At 43.9% G+C, this 25,737-nt stretch overlaps 1 protein-coding gene across 2 annotated transcripts in view; it reads left to right on the top strand.

Moving 5' to 3' along the window:
• Positions 1-25,737, top strand: part of LOC121576915 (spondin-1) — a 157,649-nt gene that overhangs the window by 16,985 nt on the left and 114,927 nt on the right. For both annotated transcript variants that reach the window (XM_041890506.2, XM_041890505.2), the window contains 2 exons: positions 640-746; positions 4,736-4,869. In XM_041890506.2, coding sequence (XP_041746440.1) covers positions 640-746; positions 4,736-4,869 — 241 coding nt within the window. The remainder of the gene's footprint in view (positions 1-639; positions 747-4,735; positions 4,870-25,737) is intronic.

The following is a 25,737-nucleotide window of genomic DNA, read 5'->3' as shown; positions in this document are numbered from 1 at the left end:
GTTGGAGTTCCCGACCATACCAGCAGATGGAGCCATAGCTGTCTGGGTTTGCAGCCATCTCAGGGGGATGTAACGTCCCTCCAGGACACAGCCTCTCGTGACATCACAATATATATATAATAAGTGAATTATCCTAATTTTAGCATCCATGAAATGGCCCACATACTGTAGTAGGCTCAACCGGCTGAGTTTGTTTCTCTCTTATCAGTACCTGGGAGGGTCTGCTCTTGGGATGGGACTACTTACGTTATCTTTGACCTACAGTACCAGTAAAAAGTTTGGACCCACCTACTCATTTAAGCCAACAAGTGCTCAGCATATGTGGGAACTCCTTCAAGACTGTTGGAAAAGCAATCCAGGTGAAGCTGGTTGAGAGAATGCCAAGAGTGTGCAAAGCTGTCATCAAGGCAAAGGCTGGCTATTTGAAGAATCTCAAATATAAAATATTTTTTGATTTGTTTAACACTTTTTTGGTTACTACATGATTCCATATGTGTTATTTCATAGTTTTGATGTCCACTATTATTATACAATGTAGAAAATAGTAAAAATAAAGAAAAACCCTTGAATGAGTAGGTGTGTCCAAACTTTTGACTGGTAGTGTATATTCTCTTAACTCCCCTCCTTTCCTGTTTCCAGTGACTCTGTACGCCTCCAGCCCCTCATATTTTAGAGGCTTTACACTCATCGCTCTGAAGGAGGGGAAGGAAGGAACCACAGACGACCACTATGCTGGCAAATTCCAGGTAATATATTGTGAATGTTTGCTGTGCTCATATTTGAGTAATTATCTTCTTATTACAAATGCACCCTCCACCTCAAAAAGAGTCAATACATTCCTCCTAAAACCTCAGTAAGAACAGCTAAATGAAAGGAAAGAGTTGTCTCCTTCGCTCAGCTTGCGATGAAAATACACCACCTACTGAGTAAGAGAGCTCTCCACCAGTGAGAACAAATGTCCTTAACTACCTCACAATATAAAAAGGTACAAACGCTCCCACAACCTGCTCAGCCTCAGCCCACACTCCGCACTCTGCCTCCTTCGTCTCCCTGAGTGTGTAACCGTTTTCTATTCTCAAGGTTTGAATCCCATTTTCATTGGCATCTTCAAATGTCCCTAATGCCACCTGTAATAGATAATCAAATATATTCAATATGCATTGTGGTCCTGTTGTGAGGTCCGAACATGGTTATTACAATCTCATTACTACTGAATGGTTTTAGGTTTTTGTATAAGTTGTCAATAACTTTACATTTCATTAAATATAAAGCATTCCATTCACAGCTGGGGGGCAAGCCCGCAGCCCACTCCAATGCATTAACATTATCTCTCAATAGTAGCCACCATTTAATTTGATTTTTGAGTGATATAAAATAAAAGTTAACTATTTATTGCCTGACAAGTATGTGTGGTTTAGGTTAATTTTCCTTCCATTGTGGGCTGTGCCCGTCAAACAGAAGAAGGGCACATTTGCCCATGTATCGCTAAGCTAGAAATTGATAACAACCTATTGTAAAGTGGGACTGATTGTCATCATTTAATTGGACAAATAATTGACAAATCATTCAATGAGATCAGCATGATATAGCAAATTAAATTTTCCATCCTAATGACCATCTGCCGGGAGATGTCCAAACAATGGCCTCAATCAATTTAAATCGAACTAAAGTATGCGCAGATAAAGTTAGCAAAATACTCAATTTGTGCCTTAAACCTCAGAGAAACAAACGCAGATTTCCTAACCCTCCTCGCTCTTATTTATCTAGGCCAGAGATGTTATTACCCAGGGAAGCAAGGGAAGCAAACTATTTTGTTTGGAGAGAGAAGATGAGCCCAGATTATATCTAATCTTGTGTTTACAGAGATTAAAAGCTTCACTTTGTTTCTGGGTTGCTATGGATAGACAGACAAGCTGACTCTGTTGGATATCTGCTCTCTAGGTCAATGGGTGCAAGTACATTACATGCAGCAGGGAAAATACAAATGAGTGGTGGATGATCTACAGAAGCAGACTCCTTAGTAAAGGGATATTACACCACAGCAGGATATGACATGGTGAGGGGGAGATGGTCAACAGGTCAGGGGAAATATATGGTCACCTTGTCCAAGTTTCAATAGCTCCCTGTGTCATCATGACCATGGCGTCTGTTCTTGCTGTGTCTATCCTGATGTAGGTAAAGGTATAGTTGTACCACTCATTTTTTCACATTTAAAAAGCAGAACTCAACTTCACACCTTTATCGAAGGCAAAACATTTGGCCTGCTTTCTTTACACCATCATAATGTTAGTTCCTCTTAAGAGTGTGTTTTCTGGCCGAGTGATCTCCAAGTGATCTCCTGTTTTAAAAGCTTTTCACACAAACCCAGCCAGCGTCAAAGGTTTTAGGGAAAATAACAGGAGGAGTGTTACCATTACCATCTCAGCAGCTGTATTTGTATAGAGCACAGTTCATCATTGCTGTTTTTATTTGGACCAGAGATTGCACGCGACTGTTATTTAGGAGCATCCTTGAGCTAGCTCTCCAGGCTGAAGCTCACTGCAGCATGACAGACTAAATGAAATGCCCAGGAAACCTTGGACCCTTGCTGTAAATACTGTCAAGCCAAGAATGTGCCAGTGATGTATGAAGAAGAAAAATGGCAAAGTGGGTGTTACGAATAGCTTGTTAAATAAGATTAATGAACTATAGAAAATAATTATAGCTAATTGATGTTCTGTTTTTTAAATTATTATTTAAAGCCAATCTGCTAATAAAGTATACAGTAATATAAGAGGTATAACTCTATATATTGATTCTCTAATACTGTACCAGACATGTTCAGACATTTTCACTGTTTGAAAAATATATCACATAATAAGATTTGATATCAGAGATAGCTTGAACATCTTTATGGGTTTCCATAGTAATAGAAGTGTTTGATTGATAGGAGGCTCAAGGCAAACGTTTAGTGCTCTCGAGTCTAGAGATTTCCACCGAGATCAGAAGAAACCTGTTACTTTTAAATCATATGTTGATGTGACATTTTAAATATTGTATCAGAAAGTTACATTCGCCCTGAGTCTCTTGCCAAACTATCATCTATTCCATGTCTTGATTTTCGCAGGGGGCTTCTAACCTCTACTCAGTCCAAAAGGAATACTGTCCATCTGCATCTCCTTGAAAATACACATTTACTTATGCAGGCGCTGCAAAGCATCTGTGTTTGCTGTGTCACCCGGGAGAGAATGACTATGAAAACAGCAGTATTTAGCTGCTCCTCCAGACTCCCCCTCCCCCTACAAGACAATGGAACCATTCCCTCCTCCCTCCCACAGGGTAAAAAAATAGATATAGGCTGGGTGTTCTGTAAGAAATGCACAGTTTCCGAAGTAACTCAACTCCAAGTTCAGCTTCCTCCTATACATTTGTTGTTTTCCTTAGCACTGTCAGTTGTTTGGCGCTGCCTGTGACTGACAGGACCTCAATGGTGAAGAGGCACAAAAATACATTTCAGTATGAGTATAATGAGGTCTAAGGAATAGTATGGAGGAATACTGGTGGAGCGGGGAGCTTATGTGAGTCAGAGAGAGGGAGAGAAAAGAGAAAGAGACAAAGACCGAGAGAGTGGGAGATACTAATTATAGTGCGGGAAGACTGGGCTCACAGGGGTACCTAGACAGAATGCAAATTGAAACAATCGTCTGTATCAATGAATACTTTTATTTTCTTCCTCTTACACAAACGTATCAAGAAAAATTGCTTCCCTCCCTTACTTTCTGTCATGTGTGAAGCATCTGGCTGTTAGATCAATATGATTGTGTAGCCGGGGCAGCTGGCGAACATTCATCGGGGCCCCAGAGGTCATCTCTGTGTGAGTCTGCTGCTCGTCACGCCTGGTTTTTATTACTCTCTCATGGCCGTGACATAGAGGGGGACTGGGATGAACACGCCATGGACTCACAACATTGTTTTACCACTTTCTCGTTGCGTAACTTGGAGTATTATTTTATTACTGTCCTACTTTCAAGGACAGGTGAAGGGATGCCTAGAATGTTATGCACTGCACACTCAACTGTCAATCAACCAGTCAAATTTGTAGAGAGATGAGGTGAAACAACATACCTAGAGTGGAATTCAATGTCATAATGTATTACGACAACTCTGTTATCTATAATTTTTTACTGAAGACATCTGAGTTTTCATCAGTTTTAAGAGGAGAAGTTCACATATCAAACTACACAAAACAATTTGTTACAGTACGTGTAATGCCAGTGTTGGCATCTGAAAAGGATTCCATTTGAAAACATTCAGCCACGTGTGACTGTGAAATAGACTATTGATCATGGTATGTGGGCGTAGTGGAGTGTGACACAGCAGCGAGGTGACAACAGAATACAGATTACAGCCTGTCTGAGATGCTAAACCATTGGTTTATTACAGGAGCCCTGAATTATAGCATTGATCAATAACTAAAATTAGTCATAAGTCTCAGCCGTGATAATTAAAACTTTAAACTTTTTCGGCACAGATGTAGTGAGCAGAGTACCATGGTTGAAAGTTAAAATACATTTGATCTATTTTTGAAAATATAAAATGTTATTGACACAATTACTCACTTTTTTTGCATTTATAACTTTTCGTTTTTGGAAAAACATTTATAAAAAAGTAAAAAAAATCTATCTTTTTGTTTTTGTTCAAAAGGTGATTTTGGTGAGAAGTGTTGTGTTTCTGACTGATTTCCTGTGTTCCCTAGATCATAGATGAGGAAGACACCCAGTTCATGACCAACTGTCCCCCTGCTGTGACTGAGAGCACCCCCCGCAGGAGGACCCGGATCCAAGTGTTCTGGACAGCACCCCCTTCTGGCATCGGCTGTGTCATCCTCAAGTGGGTACCTTTTAATACTGATACTATTACACCAGTTATTACACTACTACCACTACCATAAATCTCTGTTACTGGTATTTGTTTATCTATTTGGATCCCCATTAGCTTTTGCAGAAGCAGCAGCTACTCTTCCTGCGTTCCACAAAAAGCACAAAACATGACAAGTGTGTGTGTCCCCTCACAGTAATATTTCTAATTCAAACTAGAAGAGAAGCAGTTAATCTCTCGTCAACCCTCAACCAGGAAAGACTGGCATGCATGTTGTTGATGTTAGTTCTGTATGTGCAGTTAAGAGCAAGGCATGCTGCTCTGTTTTGAGCCAGCTACAGCTTTGCCAGGTCATTCTTTGCTACACTTGACCATATTACCGGACAGTAATCAAGATGGGAAAAGACCTGTTAATGCTAACAATTATTTGTTTCAGAATACTATTTCTCAATATTGATACAGATGGGGTCAAATATATTGGCACCTTAGCACAATTGACAATTTCTTCTAAAATAAGTTGAAATTGAAAACTTTTGGTGTTCACATGTGTATTTGTTTGATTATTTTATTTAAACTTCATTTAACCAGGCACGTCAATTATGAACAAATTCTTATTTACAATTACGGCAAAAGGCCTCCTGTGGGTCCGAATTTTTTTTTATATATAAAAAAGTACGACAAAATGGACAACACAGACATACAACACTGTCAACAGCACAAATACAAAAGTAAACAAAGTGTGTGCGTGGAGGCATGTGTGTGGTGTGTTTTGAAGTTCAACAACATGCTTCCTTACATATGGCAACGCAAACTAGTGACATGGGGTGACAACTAGAAACAACTACAGTTGAAGTCGGAAGTTTACATACACTTAGGTTGGAGTCATTAAAACTAGTTTTTCAACCACTCCACACATTTCTTGTTAACAAACTATAGTTTTGGCAAGTCGGTTAGGACATCTACTTTGTGCATGACACAAGTAATTTTTCCAACAATTGTTTACAGACAGATTATTTCACTTAGAATTCACTGTATCACAATTCCAGTGGGTCAGAAGTTTACATACACTAAGTTGACTGTGCCTTTAACCAGCTTGGAAAATTCCAGAAAATTATGTCATGGCTTTAGAAGCTTCTGATAGGCTAATTGACATCATTTGAGTCAATTGGAGGTGTAACTGTGGATGTATTTCAAGGCCTACCTTCAAACTCAGTGCCTCTTTGCTTGACATCATGGGAAAATCTAAAGAAATCAGCCAAGACCTCAGAAAACAAATTGTAGACCTCCACAAGTCTGGTTCATCCTTGAGAGCAATTTCCAAACGCCTGAAGGTACCACATTCATCTGTACAAACAATAGTACGCATGTATAAACACCATGGGACCACGCAGCCGTCATACCATGCAGATGCCTATATTTTGGTGCGAAAAGTGCAAATCAATCCCAGAACAACAGCAAAGGACCTTGTGAAGATGCTGGAGGAAACAGGTACAAAAGTATCTATATCCACAGTAAAACGAGTCCTATATCGACATAACCTGAAAGGCCGCTCAGCAAGGAAGAAGCCACTGCTCCAAAACCACCATAAAAAAGCCAGACTATGGTTTGCAACTGCACATGGAGAAATGTCCTCTGGTCTGATGAAACAAAAATAGAACTGTTTGGCCATAATGACCATTGTTATGTTTGGAGGAAAAGGGGGGTGGCTTGCAAGCCGAAGAACACCATCCCAACCGTGAAGCACGGGGGTGGCAGCATCATGCTGTGGGGGTGCTTTGCTGCAGGATGGACTGGTGCACTTCACAAAATAGATGGCATCATGAGGAAGGAAAATTATGTGGATATATTGAAGCAACATCTCAAGACATTAGTCAGGACGTTAAAGCTTGGTCGTAAATGGGTCTTCCAAATGGACAATGACCCCAAGCATTCTTCCAAAGTTGTGCCAAAATGGCTTGAGGACAACAAAGTCAAGGTATTGGAGTGGCCACCACAAAGCCCTGACCTCAAACCTATAGAAAATGTGTGGGCAGAACTGAAAAAGTGTGTGCGAGCAAGGAGGCCTACAAACCTGACTCAGTTACACCAGCTCTGTCAGGAGGAATGGGCCAAAATTCACCCAACCTATTATGGGAAGCTTGTGGAAGGCTACCCAAAACGTTTGACCCAAGTTGAACAATTTAAAGGCAATGCTACCAAATACTAATTGAGTGTATGTAAACTTCTGACCCACTGGGAATGTGATGAAAGAAATAAAAGCTGAAATAAATAATTCTCTCTACTATAATTCTGACATTTCACATTCTTAAAATAAAGTGGTGATCCTAACTGACCTAAGACAGGGAATTTTTACTAGGATTAAATGTCAGGAATTGTGAAAAACTGAGTTTAAATGTATTTGGCTAAGGTGTATGTAAACTTCCGACTTCAACTGTACATGTCTGCGTGTTGCTAGTGATATCTACCCGACAACCCTGTAGAGATCACAATGGTGAGTTAGACGTCTCTGATTGGTGACTAAACGAAGGGCTGCATGATACACATAGTCAAGAGCCTTCAGTATAGAGCTTGAGGCTTGCACATAAATAGTATCACCATAGTCCAACACAGAGAGAATTTCAACGAATCAACTATTTTCTGGCGGCAAAGAAAAAACAAGCTTTGTGCCGGTAATAAAACCCAATACGCAGCTTGAGTTTCCTGACAAGGTTCTCTACATGGGTGGTGAAGCGCAACTTCTCATCCACCCAAACTCCCATATATTTGTACATCTTTACGTGCTCTATAGAATGGTTCTTCCAAGGTAGTAATTACATGGTTCTCAGTGTTTTAGTATTTGAAAATACCATGCACTTTGTTTTAAAGGAATTCAGAACAAGCTTCAAATCATATATATTCTGTTGAATGTTAAACACCGTTTGAGCTTTTTCAAAAGCCAAAGTCAAACTGCTGCGACTTGAATAGAGAACGATGTCATCCACATAAAAATGTACATCAGCTGTTTCAATATGTCTCCCAATGTTGTTGATATAAATAATAAACAGCAGGGGACCTAAAATGTATCCTTGAGTCACACCCGAGCACAACTCTATGGTGTCCGATTTACAACCATCTACCTTAACATACTGGATTCGATTTGACATGTAGTTCACAAACCACTCCAGAGCATGACCAGTAATCCCAATACACTTCAATCTCTGCACCAAGACAGTATGGTCCACAGTGTCAAATGCATTTGACAAGTCGATGAATACAGATACACAATGCAACTTCTTATCCAGGGCACAATGACTATCATTCAAAACCCTCAAAGTGTGCTGTGACAGTGCTGTGGCTAGACCTGAAACCTGATTGCATACCACTCAAAATATTGTTTTCTTGGAGTGGAGGTAGGCCTTAAGCTGCTTATTGACTGGGATACCTTTGCCAGGACAGACCATTTACATCAATTGATTTCAGGGCTCTATGCACCTCTGAGACAGAAGGGTGAGAAGGAGAACTTGGAGAAGGAGTGCTCAGGAGTGTGAGGTAATTTCACAGGGGGCTCATGTTGACCTTTAACCCTACCAAATAATCTGCCTGCATCAAGAAAATGTTGATTAAAAGTGTTCAGAATAGAGGTTCTATCAGTTTCCACCTGTGAGTCAACCAGCAGTTGTTTAGGGAGTTGTGCATCTTTTTTGCAGTCTAAACCTTTCACTACTTTCCAAAATGTAGAAGGATTATTCTGATTATCAGCAGTAGATTTGAGGTAGTGATCTACCCTCCCTGATTCCAAAGGCGTTTAAAAGCCATCCAATCATCAGCTGAATCAGATCTTCTTGCTTTAGCCCACAAACCATTCCGTTTCCCTATGATTTCAGCTAGTTCATCTGTCTCTGCCCTTAATTCTGTATTGTTTGAAAGGGGCATGCTTGTTGCATACATCCTGGAATGCTTTATGGAAGTAATAAAAGGCTAATTCAACATTGGGCATGAATTCAACTCTATTCCAGGTCATTTAAAAAACCCTGAGTATCAAACTGCTTCCAGTTTTTTTATGATGATACTTGGAGGTAGTTTAGGAACCATCCCTTACACAGGCAACAGCACAGTGATCACTTAATACATTTGCATAAACACCAGAAGCATTAAAACGATGTGGAGATTTGGTTAAAATAAGATCAATCAAAGAGTATTTTAGAGGACACTTTGCATTCAACCTTGTTTAATTGTTATCAATTGGAGTAAGATTGTAGGTATTACATAGATACCAGTCTAGGTTCAGGTCACCCATAAGCACAAATTCATAATTAATAATTGTCAAGGGGTGCTGAAGGTGGGTGTGGTGCATGAATCAAGCGCAGGACGCAGAAGCTCAGTCCAAAAGACTTTAGTGCAATATTCACGTAGAAAATAAGCACAATAAGCCCGAAGGCGAAATAACGGCGCACACAGGCGTCAAACAAACGGCGCACTAACATGTGCGAAAAACCTCTCCAAAACACTGGAGGGAAGTACGTAGCTCCAACACGAAACAGAAGAGCAATCACACACAAAGACAAACACACACAACGAGAACTAAATAGGACACTAACGAGGACTAACAAGATACAGGTGTACAACATCAAGACAAAACCAAACGAACATGAAACATAGATCGGTGGCAGCTAGTACTCCGGGGACGACGACCGCCGAAGCCTGCCCGAACCAGGAGGAGGAGCAGCCTCGGCCGAAACCGTGACAGTACACCCCCCCGACGCGCGGCTCCAGCCGTGCGCCGACCCCGGCCTCGGGGACGACCAGCACCGCTCCTCCGGGCTGTACCCCTCCCACTCCACGAGATACTGGAGACCCCCCATCCGGCGTCTTGAGTCCAAGATGGACCGAACGGTGTACGCCAGAGCCCCCTCGATGTCCAGTGGGGGCGGAGGAGTCTCCCCTATCTCATTGTCCTGGAGTGGACCAGCTACCACCGGCCTGAGAAGAGACACATGGAACGAGGGGTTAATATTCTTATACTCAACAGGTAGATGTAACCTATAACACACCTCGTTCAATCTTCTCAGGACTTTAAAGGGCCCCACAAACCGCCGACCCAGCTTCCGGCAGGGCAGGCGGAGGGGTAGGTTTCTGGTAGAGAGCCAGACTCGATCTCCGGGTGCGTACACCGGCCCCTCACTGCGGTGGAGATCGGTGCTCGCCTTGTGACGAAGGACGGCCCGCTGCAGGTGGACGTGGGCAGCGTTCCACGTCTCTTCCGAGCGCCTCATCCAATCATCCACCGCAGGGGCCTCGATCTGGCTCTGCTGCCAAGGTGCCAGAACCGGCTGGTAACCTAACACACATTGGAAGGGGGTTAGGTTGGTAGAGGAGTGGTGGAGAGAGTTCTGGGCCATCTCGGCCCAGGGAATGTACCGTGCCCACTCCTCCGGCCGGCCCTGGCAATACGACCTCAGAAACCTTCCCACATCCTGGTTGACACGTTCTACCTGCCCGTTACTCTACGGGTGGTACCCTGAGGTAAGGCTAACCGAGACCCCCAAACGCTCCATGAACGCTCTCCAAACACGGGAGGTAAACTGGGGGCCTCGATCAGACACTATATCCTCGGGTACCCCGTAATTCCGGAAGACGTGGGTAAATAGGGCCTCAGCGGTCTGTAGGGCAGTAGGAAGACCCGACATAGGGAGAAGACGACAGGCCTTAGAGAACCGGTCCACAACGACCAGGATGGTGGTATTCCCCTGAGAGAGGGGAAGGTCTGTCACAAAAATCCACCGAGAGGTGGGACCATGGTCGTTGTGGAACGGGCAGGGGTTGTAACTTACCCCTGGGCAGATGTCGGGGCGCCTTACACTGGGCGCACACCGAGCAGGAGGAGACATAAACCCTCACATCCCTAGCCAAAGTGGGCCACCAGTATTTAGTGCTAAGGCAATGCACTGTCCGGCCAATACCCGGATGTCCAGAGGAGGGTGACGTGTGAGCCCAGTAAATGAGTCGATCCCCGAATCTCGAGCGGAACGTACTTCCGACCCTCAGGACACTGTGGAGGGCTGGGGTCGGTACGCAACGCTCGCTCGATTTCGGCATCGACCTCCCACACCACCGGTGCCACAAGGCAAGACTCCGGTAGTATGGGAGTAGGCTCAACGGACCTCTCCTCCGTGTCATACCGCCGGGACAGCGCATCTGCCTTACCATTCTGGGACCCAGGGATGTACGTGATTTTAAATACGAACCTGGTGAGAAACATACTCCATCGAGCCTGGCGAGGGTTCAGTCTCCTCGCTGCCCGGATGTACTCCAGGTTCCGATGGTCAGTCAAAATGAGGAAAGGGTGTTGAGCCCCCCTCAAGCCAATGCCTCCACACCTTAAGGGCTTGAACTACAGCTAACAGCTCCCTGTCCCCAACGTCATAGTTACGCTCCGCCGGGCTGAGCTTTTTTGAGTAAAAAGCACAGGGGCGGAGGTTAGGTGGCGTGCCGGACCGTTGAGAGAGAACGGCCCCTATACCAGCCTCAGACGCGTCTACCTCAACCTGAAAGGGTAATGCGGGATCCGGATGCGCCAGCACCGGAGCCGACGTAAACAGGTCCTTCAGTCTCCTAAAGGCCCTGTCTGCATCAGCTGACCACTGCAGGCGCACCGGACCCCCTTTCAGAAGGGACGTGATGGGAGCTGCCACCTGTCCAAAACCCCGGATAAACCTCCGGTAGTAATTTGCAAAGCCCAAGAACTGCTGCACCTCTTTTACAGTGGTTGGAGTTTGCCAATTACGCACAGCGGACACATGATCCACCTCCATTCTCACCCCTGACGCGGACAACCGATAACCCAAAAAGGAGACAGACTCCTGGAAAAACAGACATTTCTCTGCCTTGACATATAGGTCGTGCTTCAACAGCCTCCTCAATACACGACGCACCAGGGTTATATGCTCGGCTCGGGTAGACTAGTACACCAGAATGTCATCAATGTACACGACTACCCCTAGTCCCTGCATATCCCGGAAAATGTCATCTACGAAGGATTGGAAGACTGATGGAGCATTCATCAACCCATATGGCATGACGAGATATTCGAAATGACCTGACGTGGTACTAAACGCTGTCTTCCATTCGTCGCCCTCCCTAATGCGCACCAAGTTATACGCGCTCCTGAGATCCAATTTTGTGAAAAACCGCGCTCCATGCAATGACTCTGTCATGGTCGCAATCAGAGGGAGTGGATAACTGTATTTCACAGTAATCTGATTGAGACCACGGTAATCAATGCACGGGCGCAACCCTCCATCTTTCTTCTTCACAAAAAAGAAACTCGAGGAGGCGGGAGAAGTGGAGGGCCGAATGTATCCCTGTCTCAAAGATTCGGCTATGTAAGTCTCCATAGCTTTTCTCTCCTCTTGAGACAAAGGATACACGTGGCTCCGTGGGAGTGCTGCTCCTGCCTGGAGATCAATCGCACAATCCCCCTGTCTATGAGGAGGCAACTGCGTCGCCCTAGTTTTACTAAACACGAGAGCTAAATCCCCATATTCAGGCGGAATGTGCAGTGCGGGCACTTGGTTTGGACTTTCCACCGAAGTCGCCTCACGGAAACACCCAGACATCGCCCCTTGCACTGAGCAGACCACCCATCGAGAGCCCTCTGTTGCCACGAAATAGCAGGGTTATGGGTGCTTAACCAGGGAATTCCCAGCACCACTGGGTACGCAGGAGAGTCGATCAGATACAGCTGTATAGTCTCTTCATGACCCCCCCTGCGCACACATCCTAAGTGGTGCTGTGATCTCCCTAATCAACCCCGACCCCAACGGGCGGCTATCTAAGGCATGAACGGGAAAAGGTTTGTCAACAGGTAGGAGAGGGATCCCTAAATCTAAACAAAACTTCCGATCAACAAAATTCCCAGCTGCGCCTGAATCTACTAGCGCCTTATGCTGGGAATGAGGTGCAACCTGTGGAAAACACACAGGTATACAAAAGTGCGCAACAGAAAGCTCTGGGTAAGTGGGACGTCTACTCACCTGGGAGGCCCCCCAGTGCGTGGCCTGTTGTCTTCTCCCCCGGAGAACCCTCCCCCAGCACCTGGCCGCAGTGTGCCCTCCACGACCGCACTTGGTGCAGGAGACAGGCCCCCTCGGGCTCCTCCTCCTCCTTTCTCTAGCGCCGGCACCCCGAGCTCCATAGGGCTCGGCTCGGAGGTGCCGGAGGGCGGAATGGACGGACCCCCTCGGGACGTCCCACGGGTGGCCAGCAGGGTGTCCAGACGGATGGACATATCGACCAACTGGTCGAAGGTGAGATGGGTATCCCTGCAGGCCAACTCACGTTGAACGTCCTCCCGTAGGCTACATCGAAAATGGTCGATGAGGGCCCGTTCATTCCACCCTGCGTCCGCCGCTAGAGTCCGGAACTCTAGAGCAAACGCCTGTGCGCTCCTCCTCCCCCTGTCTCAGGTGGACTAGACGCTCCCCCGCCGCTTTGCCCTCAGGTGGATGGTCGAACACGGCCTTGAAGCGGCGGGAGAACTCGGCGTAGGAGATGGTGTTGGCGTCCATCTTCCTCCACTCGGCGTTAGCCCACTCCAACGCCTTGCCCGTGAGACAGGAGATGAGGGCGGAAACGCTCTCGTGTCCCGAGGGCACCGGGTGTACAGTGGCCAGGTAGAGCTCCACCTGCAGGAGGAACCCCTGACACCCGGCAGCTGTTCCGTCATACGCCCTCGGGAGCGAGAGCCGAATCCCCCTGGGTTCCGGACCTGGGACTGGTGGACCGGCCGATGGGGTTGGCAGGGTAGGTGGAGGTGTGGGTACCCGCTGGCCTCCCATCGGTGCAGGGTGTTGATGACGTCCTGTAGAGCGGTCCCCAGTTGTCGTATCTGGTCATCTTGGCCGCGAACATGCTCCTCGAGCGACTCAGGCGTAACTGCAGATCCTGCTGATTCCATTTTGGTGTGTGATTCTGTCAAGGGGTGCTGAAGGTGGGTGTGGTGCATGAATCAAGCGCAGGACGCAGAAGCTCAGTCCAAAAGACTTTAGTGCAATATTCACGTAGAAAATAAGCACAATAAGCCCGAAGGCGAAATAACGGCGCACACACGCGTCAAACTAACGGCGCACTAACATGTGCGAAAAACCTCTCCAAAACACTGGAGGGAAGTACGTAGCTCCAACACGAAACAGAAGAGCAATCACACACAAAGACAAACACACACAACGAGAACTAAATAGGACACTAACGAGGACTAACAAGACACAGGTGTACAACATCAAGACAAAACCAAACGAACATGAAACATAGATCGGTGGCAGCTAGTACTCCGGGGACGACGACCGCCGAAGCCTGCCCGAACCAGGAGGAGGAGCAGCCTCGGCCGAAACCGTGACAATAATACAATCCAGGAGCCAGCAATAGCAGATGGGGGGTCTGGGGGGATGCACAGAGATTTATATTGAAAGACAGATATTCAAATTGCTTGGGATTGGTAACAGAAGTCAGAATGGTCGCTGAAAACGTGTATTTTATGTATATAGCAACACCACCACCCTTAGATTTGTGTTCAGACCGAAAAACATTGTAGCCATGTATTTGTCAGTGATACATTTTTTTGAGCCAGTTTGAGCACATTTCCTGACAGTAAAAACAAAAAAAATGGCAAGTCTAGATCGGATTTTACAACATTTGAATTCAGACAGTACTAAAATCAGTCTTTAACACAACATATTTCAAAAGGTGTGTACAGTCCAGATACATACAGTGGGGAAAAAAAGTATTTAGCCAGCCACCAATTGTGCAAGTTCTCCCACTTAAAAAGATGAGAGAGGCCTGTAATTTTCATAATAGGTACACGTCAACTATGACAGACAAATTGAGAAAAGAAATTCCAGAAAATCACATTGTAGGATTTTTTATTAATTTATTTGCAAATTATGGTGGAAAATAAGTATTTGGTCACCTACAAACAAGCAAGATTTCTGGCTCTCACAGACCTGTAACTTTTTCTTTAAGAGGCTCCTCTGTCCTCCACTCGTTACCTGTATTAATGGCACCTGTTTGAACTTGTTATCAGTATAAAAGACACCTGTCCACAACCTCAAACAGTCACACTCCAAACTCCACTATGGCCAAGACCAAAGAGCTGTCAAAGGACACCAGAAACAAAATTGTAGACCTGCACCAGGCTGGGAAGACTGAATCTGCAATAGGTAAGCAGCTTGGTTTGAAGAAATCAACTGTGGGAGCAATTATTAGGAAATGGAAGACATACAAGACCACTGATAATCTCCCTCGATCTGGGGCTCCACGCAAGATCTCACCCCGTGGGGTCAAAATGATCACAAGAATGGTGAGCAAAAATCCCAGAACCACACGGGGGGACCTAGTGAATGACCTGCAGAGAGCTGGGACCAAAGTAACAAAGCCTACCATCAGTAACACACTACGCCGCCAGGACTCAAATCCTGCAGTGACAGACGTGTCCCCCTGCTTAAGCCAGTACATGTCCAGGCCCATCTGAAGTTTGCTAAAATGCATTTGGATGATCCAGAAGAGGATTGGGAGAATGTCAGATGAAACCAAAATATAACTTTTGGTAAAAACTCAACTCGTCGTGTTTGGAGGACAAAGAATGCTGAGTTGCATCCAAAGAACACCATACCTACTGTGAAGCATGGGGGTGGAAACATCATGCTTTGGAGCTGTTTTTCTGCAAAGGGACCAGGATGACTGATCCGTGTAAAGGAAAGAATGAATGGGGCCATGTATCGTGAGATTTTGAGTGAAAACCTCCTTCCATCAGCAAGGGCATTGAAGATGAAACGTGGCTGGGTCTTTCAGCATGACAATGATCCCAAACACACCGCCCGGGCAACGAAGGAGTGGCTTCGTAAGAAGCATTTCAAGGTCCTGGAGTGGCCTAGCCAGTCTCCAGATCTCAACCCCATAGAAAATCTTTGGAGGGAGTTGAAAGTCTGTGTTGCCCAGCGACAGCCCCAAAACATCACTGCTCTAGAGGAGATCTGCATGGAGGAATGGGCCAAAATACCAGCAACAGTGTGTGAAAACCTTGTGAAGACTTACAGAAAACGTTTGACCTGTGTCATTGCCAACAAAGGGTATATAACAAAGTATTGAGAAACTTTTGTTATTGACCAAATACTTATTTTCCACCATAAATTGCAAATAAATTCATTAAAAATCCTACAATGTGATTTTTCTGGATTTTTTTTCTCATTTTGTCTGTCATAGTTGACGTGTACCTATGATGAAAATTACAGGCCTCTCTCATCTTTTTAAGTGGGAGAACTTGCACAATTGGTGGCTGACTAAATACTTTTTTTCCCCACTGTAGGTAAGTACCGAAGGAACAAAATATTCTGCTATATTGCACTCCATTGTAAAGTGCAAGGGTGCAAATATATTTAAACGCATCTGTATGACCAGTTACTTGTCAAAGTAGAATAGAAGAATAACACATCTCTGTGTATAACACACCATAGCTGTGTTCGAATACCCATACTAACATACTGTATACTACATACTTAATGAGTATATACTACATACTATATATTATTAGTTCATTTTAGTATACTGTAAACGAACGGTATCCTTTCAGTTGAGCGTACTAGCGCTTCGCCTGTCTACCGGAAGTTGATGCTGTTGCTGTGCAACCTCTTGCTAGCTTGTTAGAATAACAAAGTACTAGCTAGACATCTTACGACTTCGGGTGTGTTCATTAATTCAATCTGGCGTGCCAGAGAGCGCTCAGAGTGTTCGTAAATTCTGAGCGTTGTCAGATTGTCCGTTCGTAAATTCAGAGTGTACACTGGATGCTCTGGCCGAGGAGTAGGATTGATCCGAGCGTTCTGACCTCACAACGGCAGTCAAGCACCCGAGCTAACTGGCTAAAGTTGGCTAGCTTGCTAGCTACTTCCAGACACAAATGAGAGAACACCTCATGCTGACCATTTTACTTGCCCTAGCAGAGCTGGCTAGGCTGTTTTCATGTTATCCAGAGCGTTGGTGACTAACTGTGCTGCTGGCAACAATTTAATTACGCTTTTTTGCCGACGTTCAAGTAGGTTTCGGTTTTGCTATGAGTGTTGGTGATGGTGGATGGGTGTAAGCATCTGCCTCTGTTTCGAAAGGTTGCATGTGGAATCCAGCGATAGAAAGTTGTTTTTGATATTTTTGTTTTAAGCATATCCCAAACCTTAACCCTTACCTTAACCATTCAGAGTTAATGTCAAACCTTAAGAATTCAGAGTTATTTTAGATGCATACCTGCAAAGCAACTACACAACACAACACAACACTAAACAATACATTAATTGCACTATAATGGTGACAACAAAACAAAAAACAACCCACACAATATCAACTGGAATTACATGCATCTATTACTGAACTTTTTGTTGAAAACAAAAACTTGAATGGGAAGAGACTCACTGACAAACATGGTTTCAGACCCAACAACATTAGTATAGTATCCCCTCCTCGTGAAAAAAAGCACGAGCTCATTTATGCAGCAGCATACAAGACATTTCTGGACTCACCGTTGTTGTGCTCACTTGAACAGGAAGGTGGCACGGCGGTCCTTCTTGTGGGCAAATTTTGTCATCAAAGGTGCTTTCAAGACAACTGGGAGGTTGAATCATGACGTTAGTGATCTTCAGGTTGGAGCTGTAGAAAGAGGCCCGAGTTCCCGGCTTGGATTTCCGAGTTGGATAACCGCTCAAAACTTATTTTCCCAGTCGGAGCTCTTTTTTTTTTTCCTGTTCTGAGTTTCCTGTTGTTTTGAATGCGGCATAAATCATGCTGGATTGACAGCATGGCCAATGTATTCAACCTTTTCTGGCCCATGGTGTTGCAAGTAAATGTTTATCCTTTTAAGCTGGGAAAAGAGACCATTTCAGACAGATGTTTTAAATCCTTAAACCCAGACTTGGACCACACACCTTCTCCACCAAATAGCAGGCTTGGGAAGCAAAATAGTGATTGCTTTGCAACGCTTGCAGTGAGCCACTGTTTCCTTCCAAACTACTCATTGTTGAATTTGCGATTTCCAACTTGTTGTGTAATGTTTATGTCCAATGGCCGATGAGCACCGATACCATTATCTATAATTTATCTTCATATGACAAGGATTGAAAAGGATTTGCCAGTAGATTGTCGACGTGATTCATGATGATGACTGCTTGTCTAGCTTGATAGCTAAGATTTTGAAAGTAACATGATAAGTCCAATCAAAGCTATGGTAGATATAACGTGATTTTACATTTTATCTGTGGCCAATGACCTTGAGCCTTCTTGGATAGGCACTTCTGATGTAAATCTATGGCAGCACCCAATGAGGCTTGAACTGCCTAGCTCTCCCTGTAGATTCTGCGGTGACGTAGTGTCCCCATGAGTGACAGAAGATTGAGCCAATCACGGCGCAACTAGAGAAGATTACCAAAGCCTATGCTCTTTATATTCCGCTGGCTGCCCCTCCACCACAGAAAGCACTGAGCTAGGCTGAAACACCTGCATTTTGGAGCTGCCTTACTCAAGAAAGAGACCATATTTGTATGTGGCTTTATTAAGTCAATTATTATCTTTTTTTTCTTTACATTGTTTGCAAACTGGTATGTGACGTGAATGAATGCCAAAATAACAGGCAAAACAGGCAACAAATACAAATAATTTTGGGGCTCAAAACAGGTGGGCCTCTGCCCCACCTGCCCTGAATGACTGTTCGCCACTGATTAGAGCGGCGTGTGGGTTAAACTCGTCCCAAGGCAACTCCTATTTGAATTTTGATTGCTGTCTAAAGAAGTGAACTCTGATGGGCCCCTGTAATTATTTGGCAGTCATGAAGCATGAGCCAGATTCATTCCAAAAGCTGCTCTTTGACAGGCATTGTTGAACTTCAGGCAGTGTTGGAATTAGACAAAATCGGCAAACACCACATACACAGTAGACACAAACAATTGTTAGCTATTGTGATAAAGGCAATGTACAGAGTTTTCTAGTCGACCCACATAAAATACTGTGTATGTGTTACAGGCCCCAGGAATGTGGCCTGAATTGAATTGACAGGAAAGCACAATTAAATGTATTGTCTTTTACTGCATTGGCTTCATAAGTTGTCCATATAGATGAATTTCATAGTGTTCATTCATTAGAACAAATAGCACATTTAACATAGCAAAGAGACAACTGGCTACATAGACAGAATCGAATACAGATAATTAGGCTAGCTAGCCATAAAGATAATCTTCAGTTTCTAGCTATGGTGGCTAGCTAGCAAAACTATTAGCTAAATGTACTGTGGAGACAGTTGAAGTCGGAAGTTTACATACACCTTAGCCAAATACATTTAAACTCAGTTTTTCACAATTCCTGACATTTAATCCTAGTAAAAATCCCCTGTCTTAAATCAGTTAGGATCACCACTTTATTTTTAGAATGTGAAATGTCAGAATAATAGTAGAGAGAATTATTTCTTTCAGCTTTGATTTCTTTCATCACATTCCCAGTGGGTCAGAAGTTTACATACACTCAATTAGTATTTGGCAGCGTTGCCTTTACATTGTTTAACTTGGGTCAAATCCAGAAAATCACAATGTAGGATTTTTTATGAATTTATTTGCAAATTATGGTGGAAAATAAGTATTTGGTCACCTACAAACAAGCAAGATTTCTGGCTCTCACAGACCTGTAACTTCTTCTTTAAGAGGCTCCTCTGTCCTCCACTTGTTACCTGTATTAATGGCACCTGTTTGAATTTGTTATCAGTATAAAAGACACCTGTCCACAACCTCAAACAGTCACACTCCAAACTCCACTATGGCCAAGACCAAAGAGCTGTCAAAGGACACCAGAAACAAAATTGTAGACCTGCACCAGGCTGGGAAGACTGAATCTGCAATAGGTAAGCAGCTTGGTTTGAAGAAATCAACTGTGGGAGCAATTATTAGGAAATGGAAGACATACAAGAGCACTGATAATCTCCCTCGATATGGGGCTCCACACAAGATCTCACCCCGTGGGGTCAGAATGATCACAAGAACGGTGAGCAAAAATCCCAGAACCACACGGGGGGACCTAGTGAATGACCTGCAGAGAGCTGGGACCAAAGTAACAAAGCCTACCATCAGTAACACACTACGCCGCCAGGGACTCAAATCCTGCAGTGCCAGATGTGTCCCCCTGCTTAAGCCAGTACATGTCCAGGCCCGTCTGAAGTTTGCTAAAGTGCATTTGGATGATCCAGAAGATGATTGGGAGAATGTCATATGGTCAGATGAAACCAAAATAGAACTTTTTGGTAAAAACTCAACTCGTCGTGTTTGGAGGACAAAGAATGCTGAGTTGCATCCAAAGAACACCATACCTACTGTGAAGCATGGGGGTGGAAACATCATGCTTTGGGGCTGTTTTTCTGCAAAGGGACCAGGACGACTGATCCGTGTAAAGGAAAGAATGAATGGGGCCATGTATCGTGAGATTTTGAGTGAAAACCTCCTTCCATCAGCAAGGGCATTGAAGATGAAACGTGGCTGGGTCTTTCAGCATGACAATGATCCCAAACACACCGCCCGGGCAAGGAAGGATTGGCTTCGTAAGAAGCATTTCAAGGTCCTGGAGTGGCCTAGCCAGTCTCCAGATCTCAACCCCATAGAAAATCTTTGGAGGGAGTTGAAAGTCTGTGTTGCCCAGCAACAGCCCCAAAACATCACTGCTCTAGAGGAGATCTGCATGGAGGAATGGGCCAAAATACCAGCAACAGTGTGTGAAAACCTTGTGAAGACTTACAGAAAATGTTTGACCTGTGTCATTGCCAACAATGGGTATATAACAAAGTATTGAGAAACTTTTTTTATTGACCAAATACTTATTTTCCACCATAATTTGCAAATAAATTCATTAAAAATCCTACAATGTGATTTTCTGGATTTTCTTTTACAGGCCTCTCTCATCTTTTTAAGTGGGAGAACTTGCACAATTGGTGGCTGACTAAATACTTTTTTCCCCCACTGTATATCTATTCCCAAATATTTTTAAGTAGAGATAGAGTTCTCCATCGGGGTCTTGAGAGGCAGTAGGGCAGATTTGGTTAGATTTATTTTATAACTTGAGATGGAGCTGCATTTGTCTATGATCTTCATAGCTTTTGGGAGAGATTGAGATGCATTGTCTAGATGACGTAAGATATTGTTGGCATATAATTAGATGATGTGATCGTAGAACTGAGAGCTATTGGTGTACTTTCTTTTGGTTGTCGAATTGCCTTGGCCAGGGGCTCCATAGACAATAAAGTTGAGATGGGATCACCTTGCCTGCTACTTCTAGTTATTCTAAACGGAACAGAGCAGGTATTGCCCTTTATTACTATAGCTGAGGGATTGGCATATAGTATTTTAATAATATTAATACAATTGGAGCCAAGTCCCATATGTTTCAAAACTGACCAAAGATATGACCATTTTAGTCTATCAAAAGCTTTTTCTGCATTGAGATATAGAACTGCCCAAGGAGCTTTAGTTTCTGATGAAGAATGTAAGATACGTACTAGATGATGGAGGTTATCTGAGGATAATAATTTAACAAACCAACCCACTTTGGTCCAGATGTACCAATTTGGGTAAGTATGTTTCGAGACAGGGCAACATAATTTTTTAAAATTGTTTAATATCTGTGTTTATCAAAGATAGAGGGCAATGGTGAGAGCACTGGATTGAGTCCTTAACTTTTTTTAACAAAAGCTAAATTAGTGCTGTATTTACATCCCTTCCAAATGAACCTTTGTGAACGGCTGTGCTAATCATTTCAAGTAACAGTGGACCTAATTGTTTCCACATTTTTAAAAAGACCTCAGAAGGAATACCGGTGATTTGCCTTTATTCATGTTATCCAATGCCCTTTTGAGTTCATGGAGAGAGATGTGGGCTCCCAGCAAGCTGGCTTCCTCAGTTAAGAGAAGAGGAGTTCTTATATCTTTTTTAAAATGACTCAATCTGGCTTGGTGTGGATCTACAATCAGAGAGGTGTACCGTCGTGGTCAAAAGTTTTGAGAATGACACAAATATTTATTTTCACAAAGTCTGCTGCCTCAGTTTTTATGATGGCAATTTGCATATACTCCAGAATGTTATCAAGAGTGATCAGACAGATGAATTGCAAAGTCCCTTTGCCATTAAAATGAACTTAATCCCCCAAAAACATTTCCACTGCATTTCAGCCCTGCCACGAAAGGACCAGCTGACATCATGTCAGTGATTCTCTCATTAACACAGGTGAGTGTTGACAAGGACAAGGCTGGAGATCAGTCTGTCACGCTGATTGAGTTAGAATAACAGACTGGAAGCTTTAAAAGGAGGGTGGTGCTTGAAATCATTGTTCTTCCTCTGTTAACCATGGTTACCTGCAAGGAAACACGTGCCGTCATCATTGCTTTGCACAAAAAGGGCTTCACAGGCAAGGATATTGCTGCTAGTAAGATTGCACCTAAATCAACCATTTATCGGATCGTCAAGAACTTCAAGGAGAGAGGTTCAATTGTTGTGAAGAAGGCTTCAGGGCACCCAAGAAAGTCCAGCAAGCGCCAGGACCACCAGTGCAGAGCTTGCTCAGGAATGGCAGCAGGCAGGTGTGAGTGCATCTGCACGCACAGTGAGGCGAAGGCTTTTGGAGGATGGCCTGGTGTCAAGAAGGGCAGCGAGGAAGCCACTTCTCTCCAGGAAAAACATCAGGGACAGACTGATATTCTGCAAAAGGTACAGGGATTGGACTGCTGAGGACTGGGGTAAAGTAATTTTCTCTGATGAATCCCCTTTCCGATTGTTTGGGGCATCCGGAATAAAGCTTGTCCGGAGAAGACAAGGTGAGCGCCACCATCAGTCATGTGTCATGCCAACAGTAAAGCATCCTGAGACCATTCATGTGTGGGGTTGCTTCTCAGCCAAGGGAGTGGGCTCACTCACAATTTTGCCTAAGAACACAGCCATGAATAAAGAATGGTACCAACACAGCCTCCGAGAGCAACTTCTCCCAACCATCCAAGAACAGTTTGGTGACGAACAATGCCTTTTCCAGCATGATGGAGCACCTTGCCATAAGGCAAAAGTGATAACTAAGTGGCTCTGGGAACAAAACATCGACATTTTGGGTCCATGGCCAGGAAACTCACCAGACCTTAATCCCATTGAGAACTTGTGGTCGATCCTCAAGAGGTGGGTGGACAAACAAAAACCCACAAATTCTGACAAACTCCAAGCATTGATTATGCAAGAATGGGCTGCCATCAGTCAGGATGTGGCCCAGAAGTTAATTGACAGCATGCCAGGGCGGATTGCAGATGTCTTGAAAAAGAAGGGTCAGCACTGCAAATATTGACTCTTTGCATAAACTTAATGTAATTGTCAATAAAAGCCTTTGACACTTATGGAATGCTTGTAATTATACTTCAGTATACCATAGTAACATCTGACAAAAATATCTAAAAACACTGAAGCAGCAAACTTTGTGAAGACTAATACTTGTGTCATTCTCAAAACTTTTGACCATGACTGTACAATTCTTTATAGAATGGGAGAATCTTTGGTTAATTAATGTTGGTTCTGAAACTAATTCACCTGATTCAGATTCAATAGTTGCAATATCCACTAATTTATCATTACTGCGAAGCTTGTTAGCCAGATTTGTCCCACATGTCCAGAATGGCATTCATGTCTGTACCAATAACCAGTTGTAATTCAGTTAATTTTAACAATATGCTGTTCAGAGAATAAAAATAAACGTAGGATCATATGCATTTGGAACACACACATTATTAAAGGCAATTTTCTTTCCATTGTGGATACATTTAAGGAAAGTGATTCTGCTTTATTGGTCTTCGCCTTTACCCAAGATGGTAATTTTGAGTTTCTTATGTATCATTATTATTATACACCTTTAGCTTTGTTTGGAGCTTATGAAAAAGCAGCCAGTTTTGTACAAATGGTTCTCTATTCTATGCATGTCCTTTTGGAGCAGGTGTGTTTCTTGGAACATTGCTATATCAATATGGTTTCTTGCTAGGATATCAAGACAGCTGGAAGGTTTAATGGGTGAGTTTAGACCTTTCACATTCCAAGAGTTAATAGCTAGCTTTACCATTATTACTTTAAAAAAAGTTGTATTAATGATGTAATTATTATCTTCAGTGTTAATAGCAGTTCGGCACTCAGGTTTGGGTAGATGCTGATCCTCTTTCCCGCATAGGTCAGACCCCCGAATTCTTCAAAGCTGTGGATCCGTAGAATCATACACCAATATCTGTTCCAGAGAGGACCCGTGCGATGCGCAATGTTGATCAGCGGCATGGGACCAGCTTCTCCTGCCTGAACAGTTCATAGAAAAGATTGCTCACGAAGGAAGTTGGGTTGCCCACTTCCACACCAGTTTCAAGTCCTGTGACCCACACATAGAATTTACGGGAATGATTTTCGGTTGATTCCGTCTTCTCTTTTAGGAGTTTGATTATCCCTTCCAACCTAGCTTGCGCTGTTTCCAGGTCATGGAGTCGCACCTCTGTCGCATTGGCTGTCCTCTCCAGACTTTCCACTTTGGTTGAATAGGTATCCACTTTAGCAGTGAGCACTGCCAATGATTCATTTACCGGTTTTAATTGTAAGTCGAGGTAATGTCCTCACACACAATATCTCGTATAGTAGTGGCCAGCTCTTTCTGTTGTCTGGTATTGAGAGATGCCATGTTCCCACAGTTGAATTGTGGACAGACAAATTCTAGCTGCTGAAGACTAAGGCACTGCATCACAGTGCTAGAGGCATCACTACAGACCCAGGTTCGATCCTGGGCTGTATCACAACTGGCCGTGATCGAAGGTCCCATAGGGCGGCGCACAATTGGCCCAGCGTCGTCTAGGTTAGGGGAGGGTTTAGCCGGGGGGGCTTTACTTGGCTCATCGCACTCTAGCGACTCCTTGTGGCGGGCCGGGCACCTGCAGGCTGACCTCGGTCGTCAGTTGAAAGGTGTTTCCTCCGACACATTGGTGCGGCTGGCTTCCGGGTTAAGCAGGTGGGTGTTAAGAAGCGCGGTTTGTTTCAGAGGACGCATGACTCGACCTTTGCCTCCCGAGCCCATTGGGAAGTTGCAGCGATGAGACGATCGAAATTGGGGAGAAAAAGGTGGTAACAAAATAAAGATATATAATAGTTTTTGACACATTTTGTTTTTGACTAATGAAAACGTGTCTGTTTTTCACTTTCAAGAGGTTATAGTAATGACAAATTCAGTTACTTAAGACATTGGCTCGAATCTAGGTTTTGCCTTTAGAATTAGAGAAAATTAACAACTAAGGACACATTTTTCACTTCTTACATTGACCTGCCAAACCCCGGTCTGGTCTGTCGAGTCTGCTTCGCGACGCGTTCTCGGAAGTATTGCGATGTTGCACCTCTTGGCTTAAACTCTGTGGTGAAGGTGCATAAACATGGAGGAATTCAGATACGACGTCATTGTTTTAGCAATACCCACAGAGTTTTTAAACTATGGCGCAATACATGGTTCAATGCGCCAATAAATCAGCACAATCAACTTTTTCTTTTTCAATAGTTAAATGTGAACACAGGATAACATACACACTCTGCACCGGATATTGACTGGAGAAAACAGGTCCCTAGTGGAATGACAACAACATGGCTTGCTAACAAGAAGAAAGGGAGAGAGAGAGGGACAGAGAATACTTTGATACATTCAGAAACTACGCTCTTTTACAGTACCAATATACTTTGCACACGAACCGCCGCCCTCTTTGAGTAAGAAATCGTGAATGTATTTACGTGGAATGTCTGGTTCGCCATGTATCTCTCAGTGGACAGGACCGCCCTGGAAAGGGAGTTTGGCATT

Source organism: Coregonus clupeaformis, chromosome 11 (assembly GCF_020615455.1).
Source record: "Coregonus clupeaformis isolate EN_2021a chromosome 11, ASM2061545v1, whole genome shotgun sequence".
NCBI classification, from domain to species: domain Eukaryota; kingdom Metazoa; phylum Chordata; class Actinopteri; order Salmoniformes; family Salmonidae; genus Coregonus; species Coregonus clupeaformis.
The sequence above is the reverse complement of the archived record's forward strand: the minus strand, read 5'-3'. Positions and strand labels throughout refer to the sequence as shown.